At 51.5% G+C, this 25,857-nt stretch overlaps 1 protein-coding gene across 1 annotated transcript in view; it reads left to right on the forward strand.

Annotated features, from left to right (window-relative positions):
* Positions 1-25,857, forward strand: part of LOC144488126 (structural maintenance of chromosomes protein 1A-like) — a 55,239-nt gene that overhangs the window by 4,227 nt on the left and 25,155 nt on the right. Inside the window, 11 exon segments of the mRNA XM_078206150.1 lie at positions 239-442; positions 1,709-1,947; positions 7,761-8,019; positions 9,790-9,930; positions 12,532-12,614; positions 12,843-13,050; positions 16,623-16,808; positions 17,946-18,125; positions 19,671-19,817; positions 20,630-20,767; positions 23,797-23,913. Coding sequence (XP_078062276.1) covers positions 239-442; positions 1,709-1,947; positions 7,761-8,019; positions 9,790-9,930; positions 12,532-12,614; positions 12,843-13,050; positions 16,623-16,808; positions 17,946-18,125; positions 19,671-19,817; positions 20,630-20,767; positions 23,797-23,913 — 1,902 coding nt within the window.

Raw genomic sequence — 25,857 nt, forward strand, 5'->3', positions numbered from 1 at the left:
AGCCCCGACAACCCTCCCTATCTCTAACCTCCACCAGTCCCTACAACCCTCCCTAACTCTGTGACCTCCTACAACCCTCCCTATCTTTGCCCCGGTGTCTTTCCAGCGCTATTCCCACTGTGTTGCTGTCCACTTGGGCAGGATATTCTGTTTAATGTCTCACGTGGACAATCTAGTCTTGCCTCTGTGTCTGTTGCCTGCCCCTGCTGGAGGTGACTCGGGTGTTCTGGGTTCACAGGGCGCGGTGGAGTCCATTGCCATGAAGAATCCCAAAGAGCGGACTGCCCTCTTCGAGGAGATCAGCCGCTCGGGCGAATTGGCTCAGGAGTATGACAAGAGGAAGAAGGAGATGGTGAAGGCTGAGGAGGACACTCAGTTCAACTACCACCGGAAGAAGAACATCGCAGCGGAGCGCAAGGAAGCCAAGCAGGAGAAGGAGGAGGTGGGTTGCCGGTGTGCTGCGGTGCTTGCCTTTGACAATGTTTGATCTGCTGCCTACTTCGACATCAGAGTTGGCAGCACAGAAATGGACCATTCGGCCCCTCGGCTGCATACCAGGGCTTCTGCCCAGACACCAGCCTCCCTCCCACACGCCCTACTTCATTCCCCCCCCCCCCCCAATATCCTCCTATTCCTTTGTCCCTTATGTGTTTATTCAACTTCCATCCACTTAAACACACCGACACGATTCATGTATCCACTCCCTGTGGGCGATACTTGCACATTCTCCCCACTCCAAGTAAAGACCTTTCTCCCCAATTCCCCATCCATTGGATTTAGTAATGACCGTCTTGTATTGATGAGGGGTTTTTTTTGCTTGCTCTTATTACTACCGATGGCACGGCGCTTCCTCAACACTGACCCTCCCACAGTGCGGCGCTCCCTCAGCACTGACCCTCCCACAGTGCGGCGCCCCCTCAGCACTGACCCCCCCACAGTGCAGCGCTCCTTCAGCACTGACCCTCCCACAGTGCGGCGCTCCTTCAGCACTGACCCTCCCACAGTGCGGCGCTCCCTCAGCACTGACCCTCCCACAGTGCAGCGCTCCCTCAGCACTGACCCTCCCACAGTGCGGCGCTCCCTCAGCACTGACCCTCCCACAGTGCGGCGCTCCCTCAGCACTGACCCTCCCACAGTGCGGCGCTCCCTCAGCACTGACCCTCCCACAGTGCGGCGCTCCCTCAGCACTGACCCTCCCACAGTGCGGCGCTCCCTCGGCACTGACCCTCCCACAGTGCGGCGCTCCCTCAGCACTGACCCTCCCACAGTGCGGCGCTCCCTCAGCACTGACCCTCCCACAGTGCGGCGCTCCCTTGGCACTGACCCTCCCACAGTGCGGCGCTCCCTCAGTACTGACCCTCCCACGGTGCGGCGCTCCCTCAGCACTGACCCTCCCACAGTGCGGCGCTCCTTCAGCACTGACCCTCCCACAGTGCGGCGCTCCCTCGGCACTGACCCTCCCACAGTGCGGCGCTCTCTCAGCACTGACCCTCCGGCGGCGCGGTGCCCCCTCGACCCTCTGACACATGGGAGTGTGGGGTGTGAATCAGATGCTTGAGGCTCCGGGGTGAGGTCAGCTGCGTTCTAACTTAGATGAGAGAAACCAGCCAATTGAACCAAGCCTGACACCAAAATTGGAGGCCTGTCGGTTTCCTCACGGCCTGTTCTTGTTCCTCACCGTTGTGCTATTCCCACCCCCCTCTCTCAGGCGGAGCGTTACCAGCGCCTGAAGGATGAACTGGTCCGGGCACAGGTACAGCTGCAGCTCTTCAAACTCTTTCACAATGAGTCGGAGATCGAGAAGCTGAGCAAGGACCTGACCTCCCGCAACAAGGAGATCGACAAGGACAGGAAGCGCATGGACAAGGTGGAGGAGGAGATGAAGGTGCAGAAGAAGGAAGTGGGCAAGCTGATGAGGGAGCAGCAGCAGATCGAGAAAGATATCAAGTACGTTTCCGGTTGTGCTCAGGAATGCTGGGATGGGTACAGAGTAACATAATTATTACAACGGAGAAGGAGGCCATTCGGCCCATTTTGTCTGCACTGGCTCTCCAAACGTGCATCACGATTTTGTGCCATTCCCCTGCCTTTTCCCCAACCCTCTGTACGTTGTTTCTATTCAAATAATCATCTTAACACCCTCTCAGATGCTTCGACTGAATCTGCCTCCACCACACTCCTAGGCAGAACGTTCCAGACCCCGAACCACTCGCTGTGTGGAAAACTTTTTTCTCCGATCACATGTGCTGCTTTTGCAAATCGCTTTAAATATTCTCAGTCCCGATCCTTTTACGCGGGGGAACGGTTTCTCTCTCTACTCTGTCCTGTCGCCCCTCATGATTTTGAACATCTCTATCAAGTCTCCTCTGAGCCTTCTCCTCTCCAAGGAGAACAGTCCCAACCTCTCCAAATCTATCCTCCTAACTGATGTTTCTCATCCCTGGAATCATTCTTGTGAACCTCTTCCGCACTCACTCCAATGCGTTCACATCCTTGCTATAGTGCGGCGCCCAGAACAGTGCACAATATTCTAGCTGTGGTCTAGCTAGTGTCTTGTATAACTGTATAAGTTCAGTTATATAATTGTATAAGTTCAGCATAATCTCCTTGCTCTTGTACTCTGTGCCCCTGTTAATAAAGCCCAGGATACGATATGCTTTATTAACTGCTCTCTCCACCTGTCCTGCCACCTTCAATGACTTATTTACAGAGATGCCCAGCTCCCTCTGCTCCTACACCCTATTTAGAATTGTCCCCCTTACTTTATATCATCTGTCCCTGTTCTTCCTACGAAAATGCATCACCTCACCCTTCTCCGCATTGAACTTCATCTGATAGAATCATAGAAACGCTACAGTGCAGAACGAGGCCATTTGGCCCATCTGCACCGGCCACAATCCCACCCAGGCCCTACCCCCATATCCCTACATATTTTACCCACTAATCCCTCTAACCTACGCATCTCAGGACACTAAGGGGCAATTTTTTAGCATAGCCAATCAACCTAACCCGCACATCTTTGGACTGTGGGAGGAAACCGGAGCACCCGGAGGAAACCCACGCAGACACAAGGGGAATGTGCAAACTCCACACAGACGGTGACCCAAGCCAGGAATCGAACCCAGGTCCCTGGAGCTGTGAAGCAGTAGTGCTAACTACTGTGCCGTTTGATTCATCTGCCACCCATCTGCCCACTCCACCAACTTCTCCACGTCCTTTTGAAGTTTTCCACTGTTCTCCTCACTGTTCACAATACTTCCAAGGTTCACATCATCCACGGACTTTGAAATTGTCCCCCTGCACATCGAGATTTGATCATTAACATATCTCAGGAAAAGCAAGGATCCCAATACCCTGGGGAACAGACAAACCTTACTCCAGCCCAAAAAATATCCATTGACCATTACTCTCTGCTTCCTATTATTCAGCTGATTTTGTATCCACATTGCTCTTTTCCTTTTTATTCTATGAACTATAACTTTTCTCACAAGCCTGTTGTGTGGCACTGTATCGAAAGCCTTCTGAAAGTCCCTGTACACTGCGTGGACAGCATTCCCCTCATTGACCCTTTCCGTTACCTCCTCAAAAAACCCCAGCAGGTTAGTTATACACGGTTTCTCCTTTAGAAATCCATGCTGGCTCTTCCGAATCAACCCTCATTTTTCCACATGAAGGCTAATTGTATACAGAAAAGTTTCTACAAGCTTCCGCACCACTGATGTCAGACTGACTGGCCTGCAATTACTGCGGTTTATCCTTACAACCTTTTTTAGAACGAGGGTGTAATGTCTGCCCTTCTCCAGTCCTCTGGCACCTACCCTGAGTCTAAGGAAGACTGGAAGGTTATGGCCAGCGCCCCTGCGATTTCCATCCTCACTTCCTTCAATATCCTGGGATGCATCTGATCCGGTCCTGGTGTCTTGTCAACTTTCGGTATCGACAGTTTATTCAACACTTTCTCCTTAGCAATTTTGAACCCTTCTCGGGACAGAGTTTCCTCGTCTGTCACCGTGTCCTGGGTGGCATCTACCTCCTTGGTAAAGACGGGTGCACAGTATTCATTTTACTACCTCAGCCATGCCCCTAGCCTCCATGTGTTAATCCTCTGTTATGTCCCTAATTGGTCCGACTCCTCTTGCCGCCCTGTTACTATTTATGTGCCTATAGAAGACTTTGGGACTCCCCTTTATGTTGGCAGCCAGTCTTTTCTCATCATCCCTCTTTGCTTCTCTAATGTGTTTTTTCACCTCCCTCTGAACCGTCTGTATTCCTCTTGGTTCTCAGCTGCATTTTCTACCTGACACCGGCCATAAACACGCCTTTTCTTCCCTGTGGGCAGCACGGTGGCACAGTGGTTAGCATTGCTACCTCACAGTGCCAGGGACCTGTCCCTGGGTTCGATTCCCAGCTTGGGTGACTGTCTGTCTGTGTGGAGTTTGCACGTTCGCCCCATGTCTGCGTGGGTTTCCTCCGGGTGCTCCGGTTTCCTCTTCCACACCAGAGATGTGCGGGTTAGGGTGAATGGCCATTGGCCATGCTAAATTGCCCCTTAGTGTTGGGGACTAGCTAGGATAAATACGTGGGGTTACAGGGATAGGGCCTGGGTGAGATTGTCGTCAGTGCAGGTCCAATGGGCTGAGTGGCCTCCTTCTGCACTGTGGCGCTTCTGTGACACCCAGATGCCCTTTCTAATCCCATCTTCTTGCACCCGGCCCATAGCCCCATATCTCATAGCACTTAAAAGGTACCTGGATCTGCACCTTCAGTGTTTAGGGTCTCTGCCTCCACCATGAACTCGGGCAGCGAATTCCTGACACCCACCATCTTCTGCGTAAAAACGTCCTCCTTCATGTCCCCTCTATAAAGGTTATAAAGCGGAGGTGGATCCCCCTCTGAGAACTAACACCTAACCACTCAGAGGAGTACCTCACTCTATAATCTGTCAAAGTGAGTGTGAAGTGGTACGATCTGTGCTTCACCAACTGTTCGTGGTTAAATCAAAATAACTCCCTGACACTCTCTAAAATCAACAAGTAACAATTTATTTATCTAACTAACAGCGAACAGGTTAACTAAACCGTTAACAAACCAAATAAAACACGATTCTATTGGAATGCTATTCCAACAAATACAATTCTCACTCATTAACAAAAACATTTTGTCACTCTCATAATTATAATCAGGTTTGGCGTCTTCCGGAATATTCTGGGCCTTCCAGAATATTTTTTTTTTTTAAAAAGCTTGTTGCCTTGGTAACGCTGCTGCTTCGCCTTTTGATACAAATATTTGATTCTTTTGTCTGGAGCTTCTGTCGTTTTTGGTACCTTTGCTATTGAGATGGTGCTTTCTCTTCAGATATAAATGAGGCTGTGAGAGCCAGCAGTTCTCTCTCTCTCTCTAGAACTGAACTAAGAGCTGTTCCTCCGGCAGGTGCCAGTCGCTCTCTGCCTTTGTCCCACTGCCTCCCTTCTTTTATACCTCTGATGACACAACAATATCCCCACAATAGGATTGGTCCTAGGTTGCCAAAACCATCGGATTTAAATTTAATAGGTTCTTGGTATCTCAGTGCCTGATTCAAATTGATTGGCTGAATTTAAAAACAATAAAACCCTGTTGCCTTGGTAACCCTGCTGCTTGGCCCTACGAAACAAATGTTTCATTTTGGGTACTCTCTCTGTACTTGCAATTTTTTTAACTTTCTAAGCACAGCAAAGACACCATCTTTTAAAGGGATCACACACGCAAGGCTTTCTCCCTAGTATTTCACAATGTTACAAACACCAATCTACGATTACTCTACCCAACTTTACAACAATACCTCCTGCCACTTGTCTTGAATCGATGTCCCCTGGTTCTAGAATTCTCCACCAAGGGAAACAATTTTATTCTGTCCACTCTATCTCTCCCCCTCATCATTCTGTACATCCCTATCAAATCACCCTCAGCCTTATTTGTTCCAAGCAAAATAACCCCAACCTATCCAATCTCTCCTCAGAGCTACAATTCTCCAGCCCCGGCAATGTTCTTGTAAACCTCCTCTGCCCCCTCTCCAGAGCAATTACGTCCTTCCTGTAATGTGTGACCATAGCTGCGCACAAGTTGAGTGGTAAATATTGGGGTCCCATACAACAGGGGAAACTCACTCTGGCTTTTATTGTGTCCTTCCCCTGTGGTGGCTGTGGAAGTTCTACAACCGTTTGAGGGTTAGCTGGGGCCTGGGTTTCACGTCTTGTCTGGAAGATGGCACCACCGGCAGTGCGGCACTCCCTCGGTACTGCGCTGGGATTGTTGGCCCAGATGATGTGCTTCTTTCCTGAACGACCTCTCCTGAGCCCAGCTTGGGTCAATTCATTGCAAGTGACGTGGGCCGTGTGGGTACTGGGCAGCTGACCCATGTAGAGTTGCCCGGGGTCTCGAGCTCCACTCCTGGACATGCTGAGTGATAGAAGTGGAACTACATTGACACTGTTTCTCGCGGGATCAGCCATACAAACTTAAGAGCTCCCCCAGTACAGAAGGAGCCCATTTGGCCCATTGAGTCTGCAGCGACTCTATGCCGGAGCACCTTACACTGGCCCACCCTACCCCCGTAACCCGACACATATACCATGACTAATTCCCCCTAATCTGCACAACTTTGGACATTAAGGGGTAATTTAGCATGGCCAATTCACCTAACCTGCACATCTTTGAACTGTGGGAGGAAACTGGAGCACCCGGAGGAAACCCACGCAGACACGGGGAGAACATGAAACTCCGCACAGACAGTGACCTGAGGCCAGAATTGAACTCTTGTCCCTGGCGCTGTGAGGCAGCAGTGCTACTGAGCCACCAAGACTCTTGCTCTCCAGTAGGACGTGCAAAATTATGACTGTCTGACAAAGACCAATTAGCCCTGGTTGTGATGCCTTGTATGGTTGAGCGGCTGCGTGGTATTTACCTGGGCTTGGTGTACAATGTCGCGCCTCACCCTGGGTGAGGCTAGTGAAGTGTGGGGAGATAGTAATTTGCATTGTTTCAAACGGGAACGTTGGATGAAGGTGGGGAGACATTTCCAGTCATCTAGGCAATTGCACTCTTGCTGTCCTTAGGTATTCCCAATTTGTGGTATCAAGTCATGCATTTTAAGCAATTTCTGGGCACCTGGCAGCCCAGAAGGGAGCAATTACACTCTTACTGACCTCTGGCATTACCGATTTGCAGGACACACGTTCCATCGCGTTAGAGCATCTGCCCATCTGAAGGGAAGCAATTGCACTCTCCCTGACCTCAAAGTCCCACTGCCAGAACTGCTTCCTAGGTTGATGTAAGAATGGAAGATGAGCCCCTTGTGGGGGCCATTTTTAAACATGATATGACTGGTTGGCACTCGGGCACTGGAGGGGGTGCAGAGGAGATTCACCAGCATGCTGCCTGGGATGGAGTATTTAAGTTATGAAGAGAGGTTGGGTAGGCTTGGGTTGTTTTAGTTGGAGCAGAGAAGGCTGAGGGGCGACCTGATCGAGGTGGACAAGATTGAGGGGCATGGACAGAGTGGATAAGGAGCAGCTGTTCCCCTTAGTTGAAGGGTCGGTCATGAAGGGACATGGGTTCAAGGTGAGGGGCAGGCGGTTTCAGGGGGGGAATGTGAAGAAAAGCTTTTTTACCCAGAGGGTGGTGAGGGTCTGGAATGCGCTGCCTGGGAGGGTGGTAGAGTCGGAGTAGACTCGATGGGCTGAAGGGCCTCTTCCGCACTCTGTGATTCTTTCCGCTTTCAGGGAGAAGGACGCGGAATTAAATCAGAAACGGCCGCAGTACATCAAAGCCAAGGAGAACACGTCGCACAAAATCAAAAAGCTGGAATCCGCCAAGAAGTCGCTGCAGAATGCCCAGAAGCAGTACAAGAAACGCAAGGCGGACATGGACGAGCTGGAGCAGGAGATGCTGTCGGTGGAGAAAGCCCGGCAGGAGTTCGAGGAGCGCATGGAGGAGGAGAGCCAGAGTCAAGGCCGGGATCTGCAGCTGGAGGAGAACCAGGTACGGCCAGGCAGGGAGGGAGTGTGGCAGGATAGTCAACTGCGTTGATCCATTGGGGAGGACTCAGGGGAGCTGCCAGCAATTTCCAAACATCTGCCAGCCTAAAAACAATTGCTATCTTGCTGACCTCCCAAGTCTCAATTTCCAGGACCACTATTGTGTGTTTTTAGCTATTTATAAGCCAGTCTGAAGCCAATCAAATAAACTGTCCCCGACATGGGGAAGTCCCAATTTTCCAGACCACTTCATGTGCTTTAAGCAATTTCCGAGCATCTATCAATCGAAAGAGAAGCAATTGCGCTCTGACTGACCTCGGAAAGTCCCAGTTACGAAGAATTAGATCCGTAACATTAAACTTTGGGTCTCGGACACCCAGTGTTAGCATCGGTACTCCCAGGTTAGGCACGTCGTGAAAGAAAGGGCCTGCATTTATATAGCAGCTTTCTGGGGTGTCCCAAAAGTGATTTACAATCACTCAGTTGTCGCTGTACTCAATTTGCGCACGAGAGGATCTTGCAAACAGCAGTGCGAGGAATGGCATGTTGATGTAAAGTATTTGAAGGATACATGTGGCTCGGGGCACCAATGGCGTGCAGGTACTACTGTTGTAATGCGGGAAACGCAGCAACCAATTTGCCCACAGCAAGATCCCCCATGCAGCAATGTGATAATGAGCATAAAAATGAGGGAAGTAACCAGATATCCTGTTTTTAGTGATGTTGGTCCGGGGTCAGTAATGGCTGGGGCGCTGGTATAATTCTGGAGAATCTGAGGTGCCGATGGATCCTTGCTGAAGTGCGGTACCCCAAAACTGAAGTTAATATCTGACCAAGGCTATATACAACTGAAGCATAGTTGCATCCGAACCCCATCAAGCAAAAGTTATTACTGTTCTTGGGAATTGGTGCTAGCGTATCTCCTGTGATGTACTTCATGTCACTGAGTACACTCCCTCAGTATTATATTGAATGTGGCTCGGACCCACAACCTTCTGACCCCAGCAGGAGGGTTCCCACTGTTTTGGAGCAAATCCAATAGCTAAATCAAACAAACTTGAGGGACAAATCAAAAGGGGCAACCCCTTAAAGGGATACCGCCTTAAACAAATGAAGGTTAGAATCATAAAATTCTTACAGTGCAGAAGGGGGCCATTCGACCCATCGAATCCGCACCGACTCTTACCCAGGTTTATCCCGTGACCCAACGTATTTACTCTGCTAATCCTCCTAACCTTTATATAACTTGAAACATTAAGGGGCAATATAGCATAGCCAATCTACCTAACCCGCACATCTTTGGACTGTGGGAGGAAGCCAGAGGAAACCCACGCAGGCATTGGGAGAACGTGCAGACTCCACACAGACGGTCACCTAAGGCCGGAATCGAACCTGGGCTCCTGCCTCTGTGAGGCAGCAGTGCTAATCACTGTGCCACCGTGCCGGCCAAACTTAACTTAAAACTTCAAACCAAGATGTGATTAAAAGAGTCAATAAGGCCACCCTAGTCCCCGCGGTACCCACCAGGCACGGAAAGTCTCGACAGTGCTGGCCAACTCCACGTGCTTTCCAAGTGACACTTTCACGGTCAGGTCTAATTGGGGTCAGCTAGAGAGCAATTGCTTCCTTTCTGACTGGTAGGTGCTAGGAATTGGCCGAATGGCACCTTTTTTGTTTCACCTCAAGGTCTTTTGGTAGCCAAGAGTTGTCGAGCCACCTCCATGACATCTTGCAATATTTTTTTGTCTTTCACCCCACTTTCCACCCCCTCTAGGTGAAGAAATACCACCGGCTGAAAGAGGAGGCCAGCAAACGAGCTGCCACCCTGGCTCAGGAGCTGGAGAAATTCAACCGCGACCAGAAGGCTGACCAGGACCGGCTGGACTTGGAGGAGAGGAAGAAGGTGGAGACAGAGGTGGGTATCTAATCCAGTGCCGCAGCTTTGAAGCCATGGGGAGGGCCAAAACCTGCGATGCATGCACATTGGTGACGGTGGGTTTTGCGGCTGCCCGGAAGTTTGTACACTGCAGTGCAGGCAAAAAGGGCCAATGTTATCTTAAGGTGCAAGCTTACCTGGCTGCACAAAGGGACCCCACGAAGTACAACTACAATTCTGCTGGAGCATCATCCTGGGTTTGCTGTAGACTTCATTCATAGCTACCCAAATCCTCGTTTGGAGGCAGAGAACTTGAGTATTCCTGGAAAGAAGAGACATGTCGAAGCTTTTTGTCTTGCACTCATCAGGACAACCATGCAAGATAAACAAACAGTGACGGGAACAACAATTTATACTGCACAAGACGAGAGTGCTGTTTGGTTGGCAAGTGGACTCTGGTAGAGGCAATGGCCTGGATGAATGCAGCAGGGAACAGTTAACTGCCCAGCTCTTGTTCAGATTCAAATCGGGGTAGATTGGTCCTGATCGCCAGGGCATCGCCATGGGGATTGAACCAGGGAATGGCTGCAGGGCAAAATTAGACTTTGGCCACTGGTTCTTGACACACTTCACCACTGGCGTTATCCTCGCTTGGCGTTTGGGTTCGTTAATGGATTGAGAATACGAACCTATGAAATAGGAGCAGGCCACCCAGTCCCTTTAACCCACCCCCCCCCCCCCCCCCCAGGAGGTAACCTCCTCTGCTTTAAAGATATTCAATGACCGATGGTCTCCACAGCCTTCTGAGACCGAGGGCTCCAAAGTGGCACAACCCTCTGAGAGAAAAGAAATTCTCCTCATCTCTGTCCTAAAAGGAAGACCCCTAACTTTAAAACGTCTCCCTCCCCGCAAAGTTCTGGCCTCATCCACAAGAGGAAACGTCCTTTCCACGTGCACATTGTCGAGACCATTCATGATCATAGAAACATAGAAACCCTACAGTGCAGAAGGAGGCCATTCGGCCCATCGAGTCTGCACCGACCACAATCCCACCCAGGCCCTACCCCCACATATTTACCCGCTAATCCCTCTAACTACACATCTCAGGGACAATTTTTAACCTGTCCAATCAACCTAACCCGCACATCTTTGGACTGTGGGAGGAAACCGGAGCACCCGGAGGAAACCCACGCAGACATGAGGAGAATGTGCAAACTCCACACAGACAGTGACCCGAGCCGGGAATCGAACCCGGGACCCTGGAGCTGTGAAGCAGCAGTGCTAACCACTGTGCTACCGTGCCGCCCTTTACCCTTTGATTTGATTTATTATTGTCACATGTATTGGGATAGGGTGAGAAGTATTGTTTCTTGCGCACTATACAAAGCATACCGTTCCAAAATTCCACTGGAAACAAGCCCAGTCTGTCCAACCTTTCCTCATAAGACTCATTCCAGGTATCGGTCTAGTAAACCTCCTCTCTACTGTCCCTGATACATTTACATCCTTAAATAAGGAGACCAAGACTGCAATGATTAGTCTACAGCCCCATTATCCTGCGTCGGGAATCACCAGGCTGGTACTCACTGATCTACGTCGGTTCCTAGTCTGGCTATGCCTTGACATTTTCTTTCAATAAACTCTTGCCTGGCCCTGGCCTTGCCCCTCCATGTCTGTAACATCCTGCAACACTTTGAGATTTCTGCGCTCCTCCAATTTCGGTCTCTTGCACATCCCTGATTTCCACCGCCTCGGCATTGGTGGCAGTGCTTTTAGTAACCCAGCTCCAAAACCCCTCCCGAAACCTCTCCACCTCCCTTGTGCTCGATTAAAACCGACCTGTTTGACCGAGTGAGAGATCTTATGTATACCTACTCTTGTTCGCTTCATCCATGCAAAGACTTCATTTTAAGATATTTCTGCCTATGCAATTACAGACTGTAAATGGTTAACTATCACTGCTAACTTGACTACATTTTAAAACTCAGAAGGCATGCTGGGTTAGCTAGAAATTGACTGCATTCCTAAAGGGTACACAATGTGGGCAAAACAGGCTTTTCATAGCAATTACAAGGACGGTTTGCAGATAGAGACAGCATGTGACAAACACTTCCAATAAGGATTGAAATATATTTTCATTTCAGTACATGTAGGGGCATTTCACAGTAACTTCATTGCAGTGTAAATGTAAGCCCTTACTTGTGACTAATAAATAAACTTTACTTTTCAGTTCTCAGATTTTTGCTCGTCTCATGTTTTTGTGCGGGGCCTGACGGTGAAGCCAGTCTCCAAGTTCGCTCTCTTCTCGCTTCTGTCATGTTAATTGTTTTGTACAATAAAAGAAAACCATTTTAAAACTCGTACCAAGTGCTGTCCCCTCGTCAATTCGAACGAATGAATGGACCCAACACCGAGCCTTTGGTCACCTGTCCCTGTTATCTCTCTGTGGCCTGGGGTCAAATTTTGTTAATTGCTCCTGTGACGTGGGGATAGTTTTGGACGTGCTGCAGGAATGGCCATGTTACAGGACAAGGGCCATTTGGATGGACCGTGGTCTTGGTTTTCTTTTTGCTGCTTCTCCATTCCTGTGTTTGAGTTAACTGTGGATTTTAACGGCGTTCTCTCTCTCGCACTCTGCAGGCGAAAATCAAACAGAAGCTCCGAGAGATTGAAGAGAACCAGAAGAGAATTGAAAAGCTGGAAGATTACATCAACACCAGCAAGTGAGTGTGCGTTAAACGGTAAAACGAAGCGGCCACGTGTGAGAACTGGCAGTGCCTGGATGTGAACATGGGGTTTGCGAAGTGTGTGTGCTTGGACGGGCGTGTGTTGGTGTGGGTGGGCGCCTTTGTATGTTGGGCGGGTGTCTGTTTCCATGTGAATGCCTGCAGACTGCGTGCGAAAGGGGGCGTTGAGTTGCTGTTTGGCTGAAGCTGGCCCTTCTGCTGCAGGCAGTCGCTGGACGAGCAGCAGGCCCAGGAGACCAAGCTGACCGACGAGGTGGAGGCGGCCAAGCGGCGGATCGATGAGATCAACATGGAGCTGAACCAGGTCATGGAGCAGCTGGGCGACGCGCGCATCGACCGGCAGGAGAGCAGCCGTCAGCAGCGCAAGGCGGAGATCATGGAGAGCATCAAGCGGCTGTACCCAGGCTCAGTGGTACGTGGCTCTGGTTTGTCTGTCTCTCCCCCCGGGGATGTGGGACAAGAGGAGTGGGTTAGAGAGGCTCGGGCTGCAAGATGTGTTGCAGTGGGGAGAGCCCTCATTGTGACTTTTCGAGGCCTCCCCCTTGTCCCAGGATCATCCAGCGCTGGTGGAAGCCGCTCTGGCCATCCTGCCTAACACTATCTCACCGCTCTTCAAAACTTTCTCCTTCCAATTTATTTCCTCCAAAATTCCCTTTTTGCGCTTTCGCAAGAATTCCAGCGAAACCAGAAACCGTTGGGCATTTGCTTCTTCCTGTGATTCCTGGCCCCCCCCAGCACCCCAAACCCTGCTGTGCCTGCTTTGTGGCCCTGCCTCTGGTGGCGCTGTTTGCCCGGAAGAGGGCATCGTTCTCCCTCTATCCTCGAGCAATGCCATGGGAGCTCCCCATGCCAGATTGGGCGAGGGGTGGAGAAATCGATGACAGAATGTGACCTCAGCGTAGCCCAGTCCAGTCGGAGCAGAGAGTTGCAACGATAAGTTGTTGGGAAGGGGTTGGTTTGAAACTTGCATGATTTTCCGCTCTCAAAGCCATGCTGACTGTCCCTAATCAGTCCTGGCATCTCTAAATGCCTGTAGATCCTGTCTCTCAGAATACCTTCCTACAACTTACCCGCTACAGATGTTAGGCTCACCGGCCTGAGTTCCCAGGCTATTCCCTGCAGCCCCTTTTTAAACAAAGGCACAACATTTGCCATCCTCCAATCTTCAGGCACCTCACCCGTGAATATCGATGATTCAGATATCTCTCTACCGAGCCCACGTAAATGCCTTCGGACTGCTCAACCGTACAAGGCATCACAACCAGGGCTAATTGGTCTTTATCAGACATTCATAATTTTGCACATCCCACTGGAGAGCAAGAACCCTGGCGGCACAGTGGGTTAGCACTGCTGCCTCACAGCGCCAGGGACCCGGGTTCGATTCTGGCCTTGGGTCACTGTCTGTGTGGGGTTTGCACATTCTCCCCGTGTCTGCGTGGGTTTCCTCCCTTTAATATATCGGGGGGGATTAACGGGGTCAATAGTTGGGGCTGAGGGAATAGGGCCTGGGTGGGATTATTGTCAGTGCAGGCTCAATGGGCCGAATGGCCTCCTTCTGCACTGTGGGGATTCTATGATTGGAACTTAAATAAGCAAAATACTGTGGATGCTGGAATCTGAATCAGAGGATGCTGCAAAAACTCAGTAGGCCTGACAACATCTGTCAGGAGAGAAAGTAACTGGTGTTTCGAATCTGTTTTCATCAGAACTAAGAGAGAGGGACAATCTGTTAAATACTGCACCGCAGCTGCAACAAAAGTCTAGCAATCTTAAGAACAAGAGACACAAGTTTAAGTTTAAAGTTTATTTATGGTTATAAGTAGGCTTACATTCATACTGCAGTGAAGTTACTGTGAAAATCCCCTAGTCGTCACACTCCGGCGCCTGTTCGGGTAACACTGAGGGAGAATTTAGCACGGCCAATGCACCCTAACCAGCACGTCTTGCGGACTGTGGGAGGAAACCGGAGCACCCGGAGGAAACCCACGCAGACACGGGGAGAACGTGCAGACTCCACACAGACAGTGACCCAAGCTGGGAATCGAACCCAGGGTCCCTGATGCTGTGAGGCAGCAGTGCTAACCCACTGTGCCACCGTGCCAACCAGCGGAGCGGGGAAAGGAGTTTATTGAAACAAAAATGTATGGGTTTTATTTTTGAAAAAGAGGCTAAGATGGAGGAGGAAGGTCACTGACTGAAGGTGTTGAACACGGTTAGGGTGCATTGGCCGTGCTAAATTCTCCCTCCGTGTACCCAAACAGGCACCGGAGTGTGGCAACTCGGGGATTTTCACTGTAACATCATTCCAGTATTAATGCAAGCCGACTTGTGACTAATAAATAACCTTTAACGTTAAACTTTATAATGTTGAGGGTTGTAACGTGCCGAAGCAGAAAATGAGATACTGCTCCTCCAGCTTGCGTTAGGCTTCATCCGAGCACTGCAGCAGGCCAAGGATGGATGGTGTGGGCGTGAAAACAAGGTGCCACAGGGAGGCTGGGGTAAAGCTTGCGGACTGAGTGGCGGTGTTCCGCCAACCGGCCACCCAGTCTACATTTAGTTCGCCCGACATCGAGGAGACCGCACTGGGAGCAGCGAATACCAGAAAGAAAAATGGGAAAGGAAATTTAACTCCGGTGTGAGAGGTTTGTGGAATAGTTCACCCGGTTTTGGCGTGGGGCACCGGGGGTGCCCGAAGATCGGGCTGAAGTGGGGCTGAATTGCCACGAGAAATAAAGTAACACATCTCTCGGGGAAACTTAAAAAGGGGTTACAGCCGAGGACAACTTGCATGTCAGTGGCCCATGGACTCCACAAGGCTGCAAGAGACACGGGAGTCCAGGAACCAATGCAACCTGTGGCTATGTCTCATCCTTGTGTGTGGGAGTGGAGGAGGAGAAGGCCATTCACTCAGTCTGACCTGTTGTGTCGTTCAATTAGATCATGGCTGATCTTAATAGCACTTACTCTCCTGCATCTCCAAACCCTCCCGACCATTGCTGCATATCCCTTGTTAATAAGATACACTGCCCATCCTTAATCGAAAGCTTGTGTGGCTTTTGCTACCAAATAAACCTGTTGGACTTTAACCTGGTGTTGTTAAACTTCTTACCATCCTTAATTGCCCCTTGAACCATGTGTCTTGCTACAGGCCATTTCCAAGGGACAGTTCAGAGGCCACCACATTGCTATTGTGTGTAGGCCAGACCGGGATAAGGACGGCAGATTTTCTCTTCCCTAAAGGGGGACATTAGTGAACCAGATGAGTTTTTACAACAATTGATGATAGTTTCACAGGGGCGGCATGGTAGCACAGTGGTTAGCACTGCTGCTTCACAGCTCCAGGGACCTGGGTTCGATTCCCGGCTTGGGTCACTGTCTGTGTGGAGTTTGCACATTCTCCTCGTGTCTGCGTGGGTTTCCTCCGGGTGCTCCGGTTTCCTCCCACAGTCCAAAGATGTGCAGGTTAGGTTGATTGGCCGTGCTAAAATTGCCCTTCATGTACTGGGATGCGTAGGTTAGAGGGATTGGTGGGTAAATTAAGGGCTATGGGGAGAGAGCGGGTAAATGGAGTTGAAATCAACCATGATTGAATGGTGGAGTGGACTCGATGGGCCGAATGGCCTTACTTCCGCTCCTATGTCTTATGGTCTTATGATATGGGGATAGGGCCTGGGTGGGATTGTGGTCGGTGCAGACTCGATGGGCCGAATGGCCTCTTTCTGTGCTGTAGGGAATTCTAAGATTCTTCTACACCTTTACTGAGGCTGGCTTTGTAACTCCAAATCTTTTATTAATAAATGTGACCAGCAGCTCTGGTGGGAATTGAACCCGTGTCTCCCTCGGAGCATCAGGGCCTCTGAGATGCTCGTCCAGTGATGTAACCACTGTGCCACCCTCTAAATGTCATTGTCCCTTGGTTGCAAAAGGTGTTATATAAATGCAGTGTTAATCTCTCTCTCTCTCTCTCTATCTTTCCTGCAGTATGGCCGCCTGATTGACCTGTGCCAGCCGACGCAGAAGAAATACCAGATCGCTGTCACCAAGGTGCTGGGCAAGAACATGGACGCCATCATCGTCGATACGGAGAAGACCGGCAGAGACTGCATCCAGTACATCAAAGAACAGCGAGGCGAACCCGAGACCTTCCTGCCTCTCGACTACCTGGAGGTGAGCCCCGGGATGGGGTGGTGGGATTGTATGTGGAGGGCAGGGGTACAGCTGGCTTTGTCTTCACTGAGAATCCCAGCTCCAGGCTCAGAACCGCAGGGATAAAAGGGAGGGAACGTTAAAAATTAGGAAGAGCAGGGAGGCTATTTGGCCCCTCAAGGTGTCGACACCTCTCCCAACGTCTGTCAAGAGTAATGCCAGGCATTATCCAAACAGGAAAACATCCGCAGAATTGTACAGCAAAGGAGGAGGCCACTCTGCCCATTGTGGCTATCTCAGCCACTTCAACGCATGGTCCAATTCATCTCAGTCCCCTACAGGTTGTATGTCTCGTCTGAAAGTTGCAATTGAATCTGCTTCGGGCAGTGTGTTCCAAGTGCCAGAAATATTTTGCCTCATCTCTGACCTTTTGCGAGTTATCTCAATGCGGTCCCACCAGTTATCAACCCTCCTCCCAGTGGGAATGGTCTCTCCCTCTTAATGCTCCGGTAGCCTCTTGTTGTCTTGAGAGCTCCAACCTCCGCTTGCACTTGTGCACTCTGAGGAGAGTGATCGCAGTTACTCTGACCTTTCTCTGCACCACAGCAATCCCTCATCCCTGCTGCCTTTCCAATCAATCTCCTCTCTGCCCTCTACAAGATCCTGACAGTCTACTCACAGCCGTAACAAACAGACACACTCGCCCTCCTCTTCTTTCGTGTACACTCACCACCCTCTCGCACTCACCACCCACCCTTCTCTTCCTCACACACTCACTGATATCTCTCTAACGACTGAACGCTCCCTCTCACACACACACCTGTCCTGGTGTTGGCGAGTCAGTCACAGTATAATCTTTTGGATAAGTTCATGGAAGTTAGTTAGATAGAGGGTTATAGGTAAGCCTAGTAGGTAGGGACATGTTCGGCGCAACTTGTGGGCCGAAGGGCCTGTTTGTGTTGTAGCTTTTCTATGTTCTATAACACTGGGGTACAGTACTGGTGGGGATGGGTCTGTCACTATAACACTGGGGTACAGTACTGGTGGGGACGGGTCTGTCACTGTGTAACACTGGGGTACAGTACTGGTGGGGACGGGTCTGTCACTGTGTAACACTGGGGTACAGTACTGGTAATTTTGCCCGTCGTGTGGTTCCAGGTCAAGCCCACCGACGAGAAGCTCCGGGAGCTGAGGGGAGCCAAGCTGGTGATCGACGTTATCCGCTACGAGCCACCGCACATCAAGAAGGCGCTGCAGTACGCCTGCGGGAATGCACTGGTGTGCGACAACGTGGAGGATGCCAGGAGGATCGCCTTTGGAGGGCCACAGAGGCACAAGGTGCGTCCGGGGGAAGCACATCCCCAGTAGGAGCGAATTGAGGATTCATGTTAAAGATCATGGTGCTTCCCCTCTCTGAGCTCCATTTACTCAGCCTGGTTCGGTAACCCTCGCACAATGAGAGTACGATTGTGAGCGGGATTCCTGTCTTGACTGCTTTTATTCCTTTCCACTTTGTCCACACTCTCGCCCCGGTGGGCCCGTGAGCGGGTTGGCCGAGGCTTGGTGGATGCTGAGCTTTTCCTGGTCTAGTTTTTTTTTGGGGGCAGGACTGCAGCCTCCGGCCGTGGAACGGTCAACTTGCGACAGAATTGAACCCAGCGTGAGTGGACACAGTGGTGACCATTCCTCCTGTGCCGACCTCGCCCCCTCCTTGTGGCAGGGATTGCTGAGAATGGGCTCCAGTCACAGGGAGAGAGAGATGGGCTGAATTACAGACCTGGTGCTGCACACGAGCCTGATGTTGCTGATTGTCCCCTGCGCACTCCAGTGGTTTCGGCACAAAATCTGACTGCAGACAAGGGACTGCAGATCCTCTTTGTCCCCCCCCAGCTCTATATCCTCAGGGAAGCGTGCCTGTGATCGGCAGGGTGATGTGCTTGCTGCGTATGCCTAATCCCACCCTTGGGAACACCCCAAACCACTCCAGCTGAGGATGAATAACATCCCTGGGGGGGCGGATACCATCGACCAGAAACTGAACTGGATCCAGCCATATAAATACTGTGGCTCCCAGAGCAGGTCAGAGGCTGGGAGTCCTGCGGAGAGGAACTCACCTCCTGACTCCCCCCCCCCCCCCCCCCCAAAGCCTGTCCACCATCTACAAGGCACAAGTCAGGAGTGTGATGGAATACTCTCCCACTCGCCTGGATGAGCGCGGCTCCGACAACACTCGAGAAGCTCGACACCATCCGGGACAAAGCAGCCCCCCCCCCCGCTCGATCGACACGCTAACCCCCCACCCTCAACATTCACTCCCTCCACCACCGACGCACAGCGGCAGCAGTGTGTACCGTCTACAGGATGCACTGCAGCGACTCGCCAAGGGTCCTTCGACAGCGCCACCCAAACAGGCCACCTCTATCCCCTAGAAAGACAAGGGCAGCAGATACCATAAGGAACACCCACTGCCTGCATGTTCCCCCTCCAAGTCCCCCCATCTCCCCCACACACACCATCCCGACTTGGAAATATATCGGCCGTTCCTTCACTGTGGCTGGGGTCAAAATCCTGGAACTCCCTCCCTAACAGCGCTGTGGGTGTACCTATGCCACACGGGACTGGCGGCGGTTCAAGATGGCGGCTCACCCACCACCTTCTCAAGGGACAATTAGCGGTGGGCAATAAATGTTGGGCCCGGCCTCCAAAGAGTAGAAATGGACACAGCTGGAGCAGTTGGGGTGCAGGAATAATGAGGAGTTTGAATTTCTACTGATTGTGTGCAGAATAAACTTGCTGATGGTAAAAGATGGGTCGCTGTCTTGGTCCTCCATCGTATACTGACATTTGATGTGTTCACCCACCCCCCGCGTCTCCTCTCCACAGACTGTCGCTTTGGACGGGACCCTGTTCCAGAAATCCGGCGTGATATCGGGAGGAGCCAGCGACCTGAAGGCCAAGGCCCGTCGCTGGGACGAGAAGGCGGTCGAGAAGCTGAAGAGCAAGAAGGAGAAGCTGACCGAGGAGCTGAAGGTGAGGGCAGAGACGGCTGCGTCCCGTTACGATCAGTGTTGGCAGGAGAACCTCGCTGGCAGAAATGTGCTTCGCGTAACTGCGCCAGCTTCGGCGTTCAAACGGCAAGTTTGGATTTTTATTGGTGCCGGATTAAATGTCCTTTTATCACGAGGGGGGAACGGAGTATCAGAGTTGGGAAACCTTACTCCAACTACAGGGAGTTGGTGTTTCTGCAGCTGGAGCACTGCGAACAGTTCTGGTCTCCTCACCCTGACTGAAGGATCTACTCTCATCAGAGGCCGTTCAGAGAAGGTTCACTGGGCCGATTCCTGGGGTGAAGGGGGGGTGGTTTTGTCTGATGGGGAGAAGGTTGAGCAGGTCGGGGCCTGAACCCATTGGAGTTTAGATGAGAGGGGATCTTATTGAAACATCTCTGATTCTGAGGGGGGGTTTGACAGGCTGGATGCTGAGAGGATGTTTCCTCCTCTCGTGGGGAGGAATCTAGAGCTGGGGGGGCAACAGTTTCAGAATGAGGGGGTCTCCCATTAAAGAGGGAGATGAAGAAGAATTTCTTCTCGGGGTGGTCAGTCAGTGAATCCCCCCCCGCCCCGTGCCCCCCGACAGCAGTGGGGGCTGCGGCTCATTCAGTATATTTAAGATTGAGTTTTGATTGACAAGAGAGTCGGGAGTTATGGGGGAGGGGGAGGCAGGAAAGTGGAGTTGAGACAGTCGGATCAGACATGGTCGTATCGAATGGGGGAGTGGGCTCGAGGGTCTTGCTCCTTATTCTTGTCCGACGCCTCAGTCTTGTCCATGAATTCTCTCCACAGGAGCAAATGAAGATTAAACGGAAGGAAGCAGAGCTGCGGCAGGTGCAGTCGCAGGCTCACGGGCTCCAGATGAGATTGAAGTATTCGCAGAGTGACCTGGACCAGACCAAGACACGGCATCTCTCGCTCAACATGCAGGTCAGTGTCGCTGAGAAGGACTGAACTTACCCGCGTCTCTGCCATCTGTTATAGCTTGTTATCTCTCCCCGCTTGTTTTCTTTCCTGTCTCCCCACACCAGCCCCCGCAACATTTATTCCACCCTTGCTCCTTTCCTCTCTCTCCCCCTGCCCCCTCTTCACCGCATGCGGCCATCCCTGCGATCCTCTATTCACTTGCTGTTCTGTCCCTGATGATCTGGACACTGCCTTGTTTTCTATCTCTCCCCCCCTCACTTCCACACTCGTACAGTTTATTTTTCTCTCCCTGTCTCGGCCCACTCTCTCTCTCTTTAGCTTCCTCTTTCTTTCTCTCGCTTTCTCTCTCTCTCCCGCTTTCTCTCGCTCTCTCTCTCCCGCTTTCTCTCGCTCTCTCTCTCCCGCTTTCTCTCGCTCTCTCTCTCCCGCTTTCTCTCGCTCTCTCTCTCCCGCTTTCTCTCGCTCTCTCTCTCCCGCTTTCTCTCGCTCTCTCTCTCCCGCTTTCTCTCGCTCTCTCTCTCCCGCTTTCTTTTGCTCTCTCTCTCCCGCTTTCTCTCGCACTCTCTCTCCCGCTTTCTCTCGCTCGCTCTCTCCCGCTTTCTCTCGCTCTCTCTCTCCCGCTTTCTCTCGCTCTCTCTCTCCCGCTTTCTCTCGCTCTCTCTCTCCCGCTTTCTCTCGCTCTCTCTCTCCCGCTTTCTCTCGCGCTCTCTCTCTCCCGCTTTCTCTCGCGCTCTCTCTCTCCCGCTTTCTCTCGCGCTCTCTCTCTCCCGCTTTCTCTCGCTCTCTCTCTCTCCCGCTTTCTCTCGCTCTCTCTCTCCCGCTTTCTCTCGCTCTCTCTCTCCCGCTTTCTCTCGCTCTCTCTCTCCCGCTTTCTCTCGCTCTCTCTCTCCCGCTTTCTCTCGCTCTCTCTCTCCCGCTTTCTCTCGCTCTCTCTCTCCCGCTTTCTCTCGCTCTCTCTCTCCCGCTTTCTCTCGCTCTCTCTCTCCCGCTTTCTCTCGCTCTCTCTCTCCCGCTTTCTCTCGCTCTCTCTCTCCCGCTTTCTCTCGCTCTCTCTCTCCCGCTTTCTCTCGCGCTCTCTCTCTCCCGCTTTCTCTCGCGCTCTCTCTCTCCCGCTTTCTCTCGCGCTCTCTCTCTCCCGCTTTCTCTCGCTCTCTCTCTCTCCCGCTTTCTCTCGCTCTCTCTCTCCCGCTTTCTCTCGCTCTCTCTCTCCCGCTTTCTCTCGCTCTCTCTCTCCCGCTTTCTCTCGCTCTCTCTCTCCCGCTTTCTCTCGCTCTCTCTCTCCCGCTTTCTCTCGCTCTCTCTCTCCCGCTTTCTCTCGCTCTCTCTCTCCCGCTTTCTCTCGCTCTCTCTCTCCCGCTTTCTCTCGCTCTCTCTCTCCCGCTTTCTCTCGCTCTCTCTCTCCCGCTTTCTCTCGCTCTCTCTCTCCCGCTTTCTCTCGCTCTCTCTCTCCCGCTTTCTCTCGCTCTCTCTCTCCCGCTTTCTCTCGCTCTCTCTCTCCCGCTTTCTCTCGCTCTCTCTCTCCCGCTTTCTCTCGCTCTCTCTCTCCCGCTTTCTCTCGCTCTCTCTCTCCCGCTTTCTCTCCTCGCTCTCTCTCTCCCGCTTTCTCTCGCTCTCTCTCTCCCGCTTTCTCTCGCTCTCTCTCTCCCGCTTTCTCTCGCTCTCTCTCTCCCGCTTTCTCTCGCTCTCTCTCTCCCGCTTTCTCTCGCTCTCTCTCTCCCGCTTTCTCTCGCTCTCTCTCTCCCGCTTTCTCTCGCTCTCTCTCTCCCGCTTTCTCTCGCTCTCTCTCTCCCGCTTTCTCTCGCTCTCTCTCTCCCGCTTTCTCTCGCTCTCTCTCTCCCGCTTTCTCTCGCTCTCTCTCTCCCGCTTTCTCTCGCTCTCTCTCTCCCGCTTTCTCTCGCTCTCTCTCTCCCGCTTTCTCTCGCTCTCTCTCTCCCGCTTTCTCTCGCTCTCTCTCTCCCGCTTTCTCTCGCTCTCTCTCTCCCGCTTTCTCTCGCTCTCTCTCTCCCGCTTTCTCTCGCTCTCTCTCTCCCGCTTTCTCTCGCTCTCTCTCTCCCGCTTTCTCTCGCTCTCTCTCTCCCGCTTTCTCTCGCTCTCTCTCTCCCGCTTTCTCTCGCTCTCTCTCTCCCGCTTTCTCTCGCTCTCTCTCTCTCCCGCTTTCTCTCGCTCTCTCTCTCTCCCGCTTTCTCTCGCTCTCTCTCTCCCGCTTTCTCTCGCTCTCTCTCTCCCGCTTTCTCTCGCTCTCTCTCTCTCCGCTTTCTCTCGCTCTCTCTCTCTCCCGCTTTCTCTCGCTCTCTCTCTCTCCCGCTTTCTCTCGCTCTCTCTCTCTCCCGCTTTCTCTCGCTCTCTCTCTCTCCCGCTTTCTCTCGCTCTCTCTCTCTCCCGCTTTCTCTCGCTCTCTCTCTCTCCCGCTTTCTCTCGCTCTCTCTCTCTCCCGCTTTCTCTCGCTCTCTCTCTCTCCCGCTTTCTCTCGCTCTCTCTCTCTCCCGCTTTCTCTCGCTCTCTCTCTCTCCCGCTTTCTCTCGCTCTCTCTCTCTCCCGCTTTCTCTCGCTCTCTCTCTCTCCCGCTTTCTCTCGCTCTCTCTCTCTCCCGCTTTCTCTCGCTCTCTCTCTCTCCCGCTTTCTCTCGCTCTCTCTCTCTCCCGCTTTCTCTCGCTCTCTCTCTCTCCCGCTTTCTCTCGCTCTCTCTCTCTCCCGCTTTCTCTCGCTCTCTCTCTCTCCCGCTTTCTCTCGCTCTCTCTCTCTCCCGCTTTCTCTCGCTCTCTCTCTCTCCCGCTTTCTCTCGCTCTCTCTCTCTCCCGCTTTCTCTCGCTCTCTCTCTCTCCCGCTTTCTCTCGCTCTCTCTCTCTCTCCCGCTTTCTCTCGCTCTCTCTCTCTCTCCCGCTTTCTCTCGCTCTCTCTCTCTCTCCCGCTTTCTCTCGCTCTCTCTCTCTCCCGCTTTCTCTCGCTCCCTCTTGCCCCCCCAGCCCCTCCCATCCCATTTGTTCCCTGTATTCCCCCACCTCTGCTCTCACTGTTTTTAATCTGCGCTACAGGAGAAATCCAAGCTGGAGAGTGAGCTGGCCAACTTTGGACCAAAAATTAATGATATCAAACGGACTGTCCAGGCCCGAGACCGTGAGATGAAGGAGCTCAAGGAGAAGATGAACCAGGTGAGCTTCACAGCAGTGGTAGAGAAACTATTGGAAAGAATGAATCTCCACTTGGAAAGGCATGGGTTAATTCAGGAGAGTCAGCATGGCTTTGTCAGAGGGAGGTCACACCTAACAAATCTCTTGGAATTTTCTCAAAATGTGATCGAGTGTGGATGAGGGAAGTGCAGTTGATGTAGTTTATCTGGATTTTAGCAAAGCCTTTGACAAGGTCCCACATGGAAGACTGATTAAGAAGGTTAAAGTACGTGGAATTGAGGGACACTTATAAGAACAAAAGAAATAGGAGCAGGAGTAGGCCATCTAGCCCCTCAAGCCTGCTCCGCCATTCAATAAGATCATGACTGATCTGATAGTGGGTTCAGTTCCACTTACCCGCCCGCTCCCCATAACCCTTAATTCCCTTAATGGTTAAAAATCTATCCATCTGTGACTTAAACACATTTAACGAGGTGGCCTCTACTGCTTCATTGGGCAGAGAATTCCAAAGATTCACTACCCTCTGGGAGAAGAAGTTCCTCCTCAACTCTGTTCTAAATTGACTCCCCCGTATTTTGAGGCTATGCCCCCAAGTTCTTGTTTCCATTGTAAGTGGAAATAACCTCGCTGCTTCTACCCTGTCCGGCCCCTTCATTATCTTGTATGTCTCTATAAGATCTCCCCTCAACCTTCTAAACTCCAATGAGTACAGGCCCAGTCTACTCAATCTCTCCTCATAAGCTAACCCCCTCATCCTCTGAATCACCCTGGTGAACCTTCTCTGTACCCCCTCCAAAGCCAATATATCCTTTCTTAAATAAGGGGACCAAAATTGTACACAGTACTCTAGGTGTGGCCTCACCAGTACCCTGTACAGTTGCAGTAAGACCTCCCTGCTTTTATACTCCATCCCCTTCGCGATAAAGGCCAACATTCCATTCGCCTTCTTGATCACCTACTGCACCTGCAGACTGAGTTTTTGTGATTCTTGCACAAGGACCCCCAGGTCCCTCTGCACAGTAGCATATTGTAATTTTTCACCGTTTAAATAATAGTCCATTTTGCTATTATTCCTTCCAAAGTGGATAACCTCACACTTACCAACGTTATACTCCATCTGCCAGATCCTTGCCCACTCACTTAGCCTATCCAAATCTCTCTGCAGACTCTCTGTGTCCTCCACGCAATTTGCTTTCCCACTCATCTTTGTGTCATCTGCAAACTTTGTTACCCTACACTCGGTCCCCTCCTCCAGATCGTCTATGTATATGGTAAATAGTTGTGGCCCCAGCACCGATCCCTGCGGCACGCCACTAGTCACTGATTGCCAACCGGAAAAGCACCCATTTATTCCGACTCTCTGCTTTCTGTTAGATAGCCAATCCTCAATCCACGCTAACACTTTACCCCCAACTCCGTGTACCTTTATCTTATGCAGCAACCTTTTGTGAGGCACCTTATCGAATGCCTTCTGGAAATCTAAATACACCACATCCACCGGTTCCCCTCTGTCAACCGCACTCGTTATATCCTTAAAAAACTCCAGTAAATTAGTCAAACATGACTTTCCCTTCATGAATCCATGCTGCGTCTGCTTGATTGAACCATTCTTTTCCAGGTGTCCTGCTATTTCTTCCTTAATGATCGATCCCAGCATTGTCCCTACTACAGATGTAAAGCTAACTGGCCTGTAGTTACCTGCCTTTTGTTCTACCTCCTTTTTTAAACAGTGGCGTTACATTAGCTGTTTTCCAATCAGCCGGCACCTCCCCAGAGTCCAGTGAATTTTGATAAATTACAACTAATGCATTTGCTATTACTTCTGCCGTTTCTTTTAGTACCCTGGGATGCATTCCACCCGGACCAGGGGACTTGTCTACCTTTAGTCCCATTAGCCTACCCAGCACTACCTCTTTAGTAATAGTGATCGTTTTAAGGTCCTCACCCCCTACAGTCCCATGACCA

This window comes from Mustelus asterias, unplaced genomic scaffold (genome assembly GCF_964213995.1).
Source record: "Mustelus asterias unplaced genomic scaffold, sMusAst1.hap1.1 HAP1_SCAFFOLD_1314, whole genome shotgun sequence".
Lineage (NCBI taxonomy): Eukaryota > Metazoa > Chordata > Chondrichthyes > Carcharhiniformes > Triakidae > Mustelus > Mustelus asterias.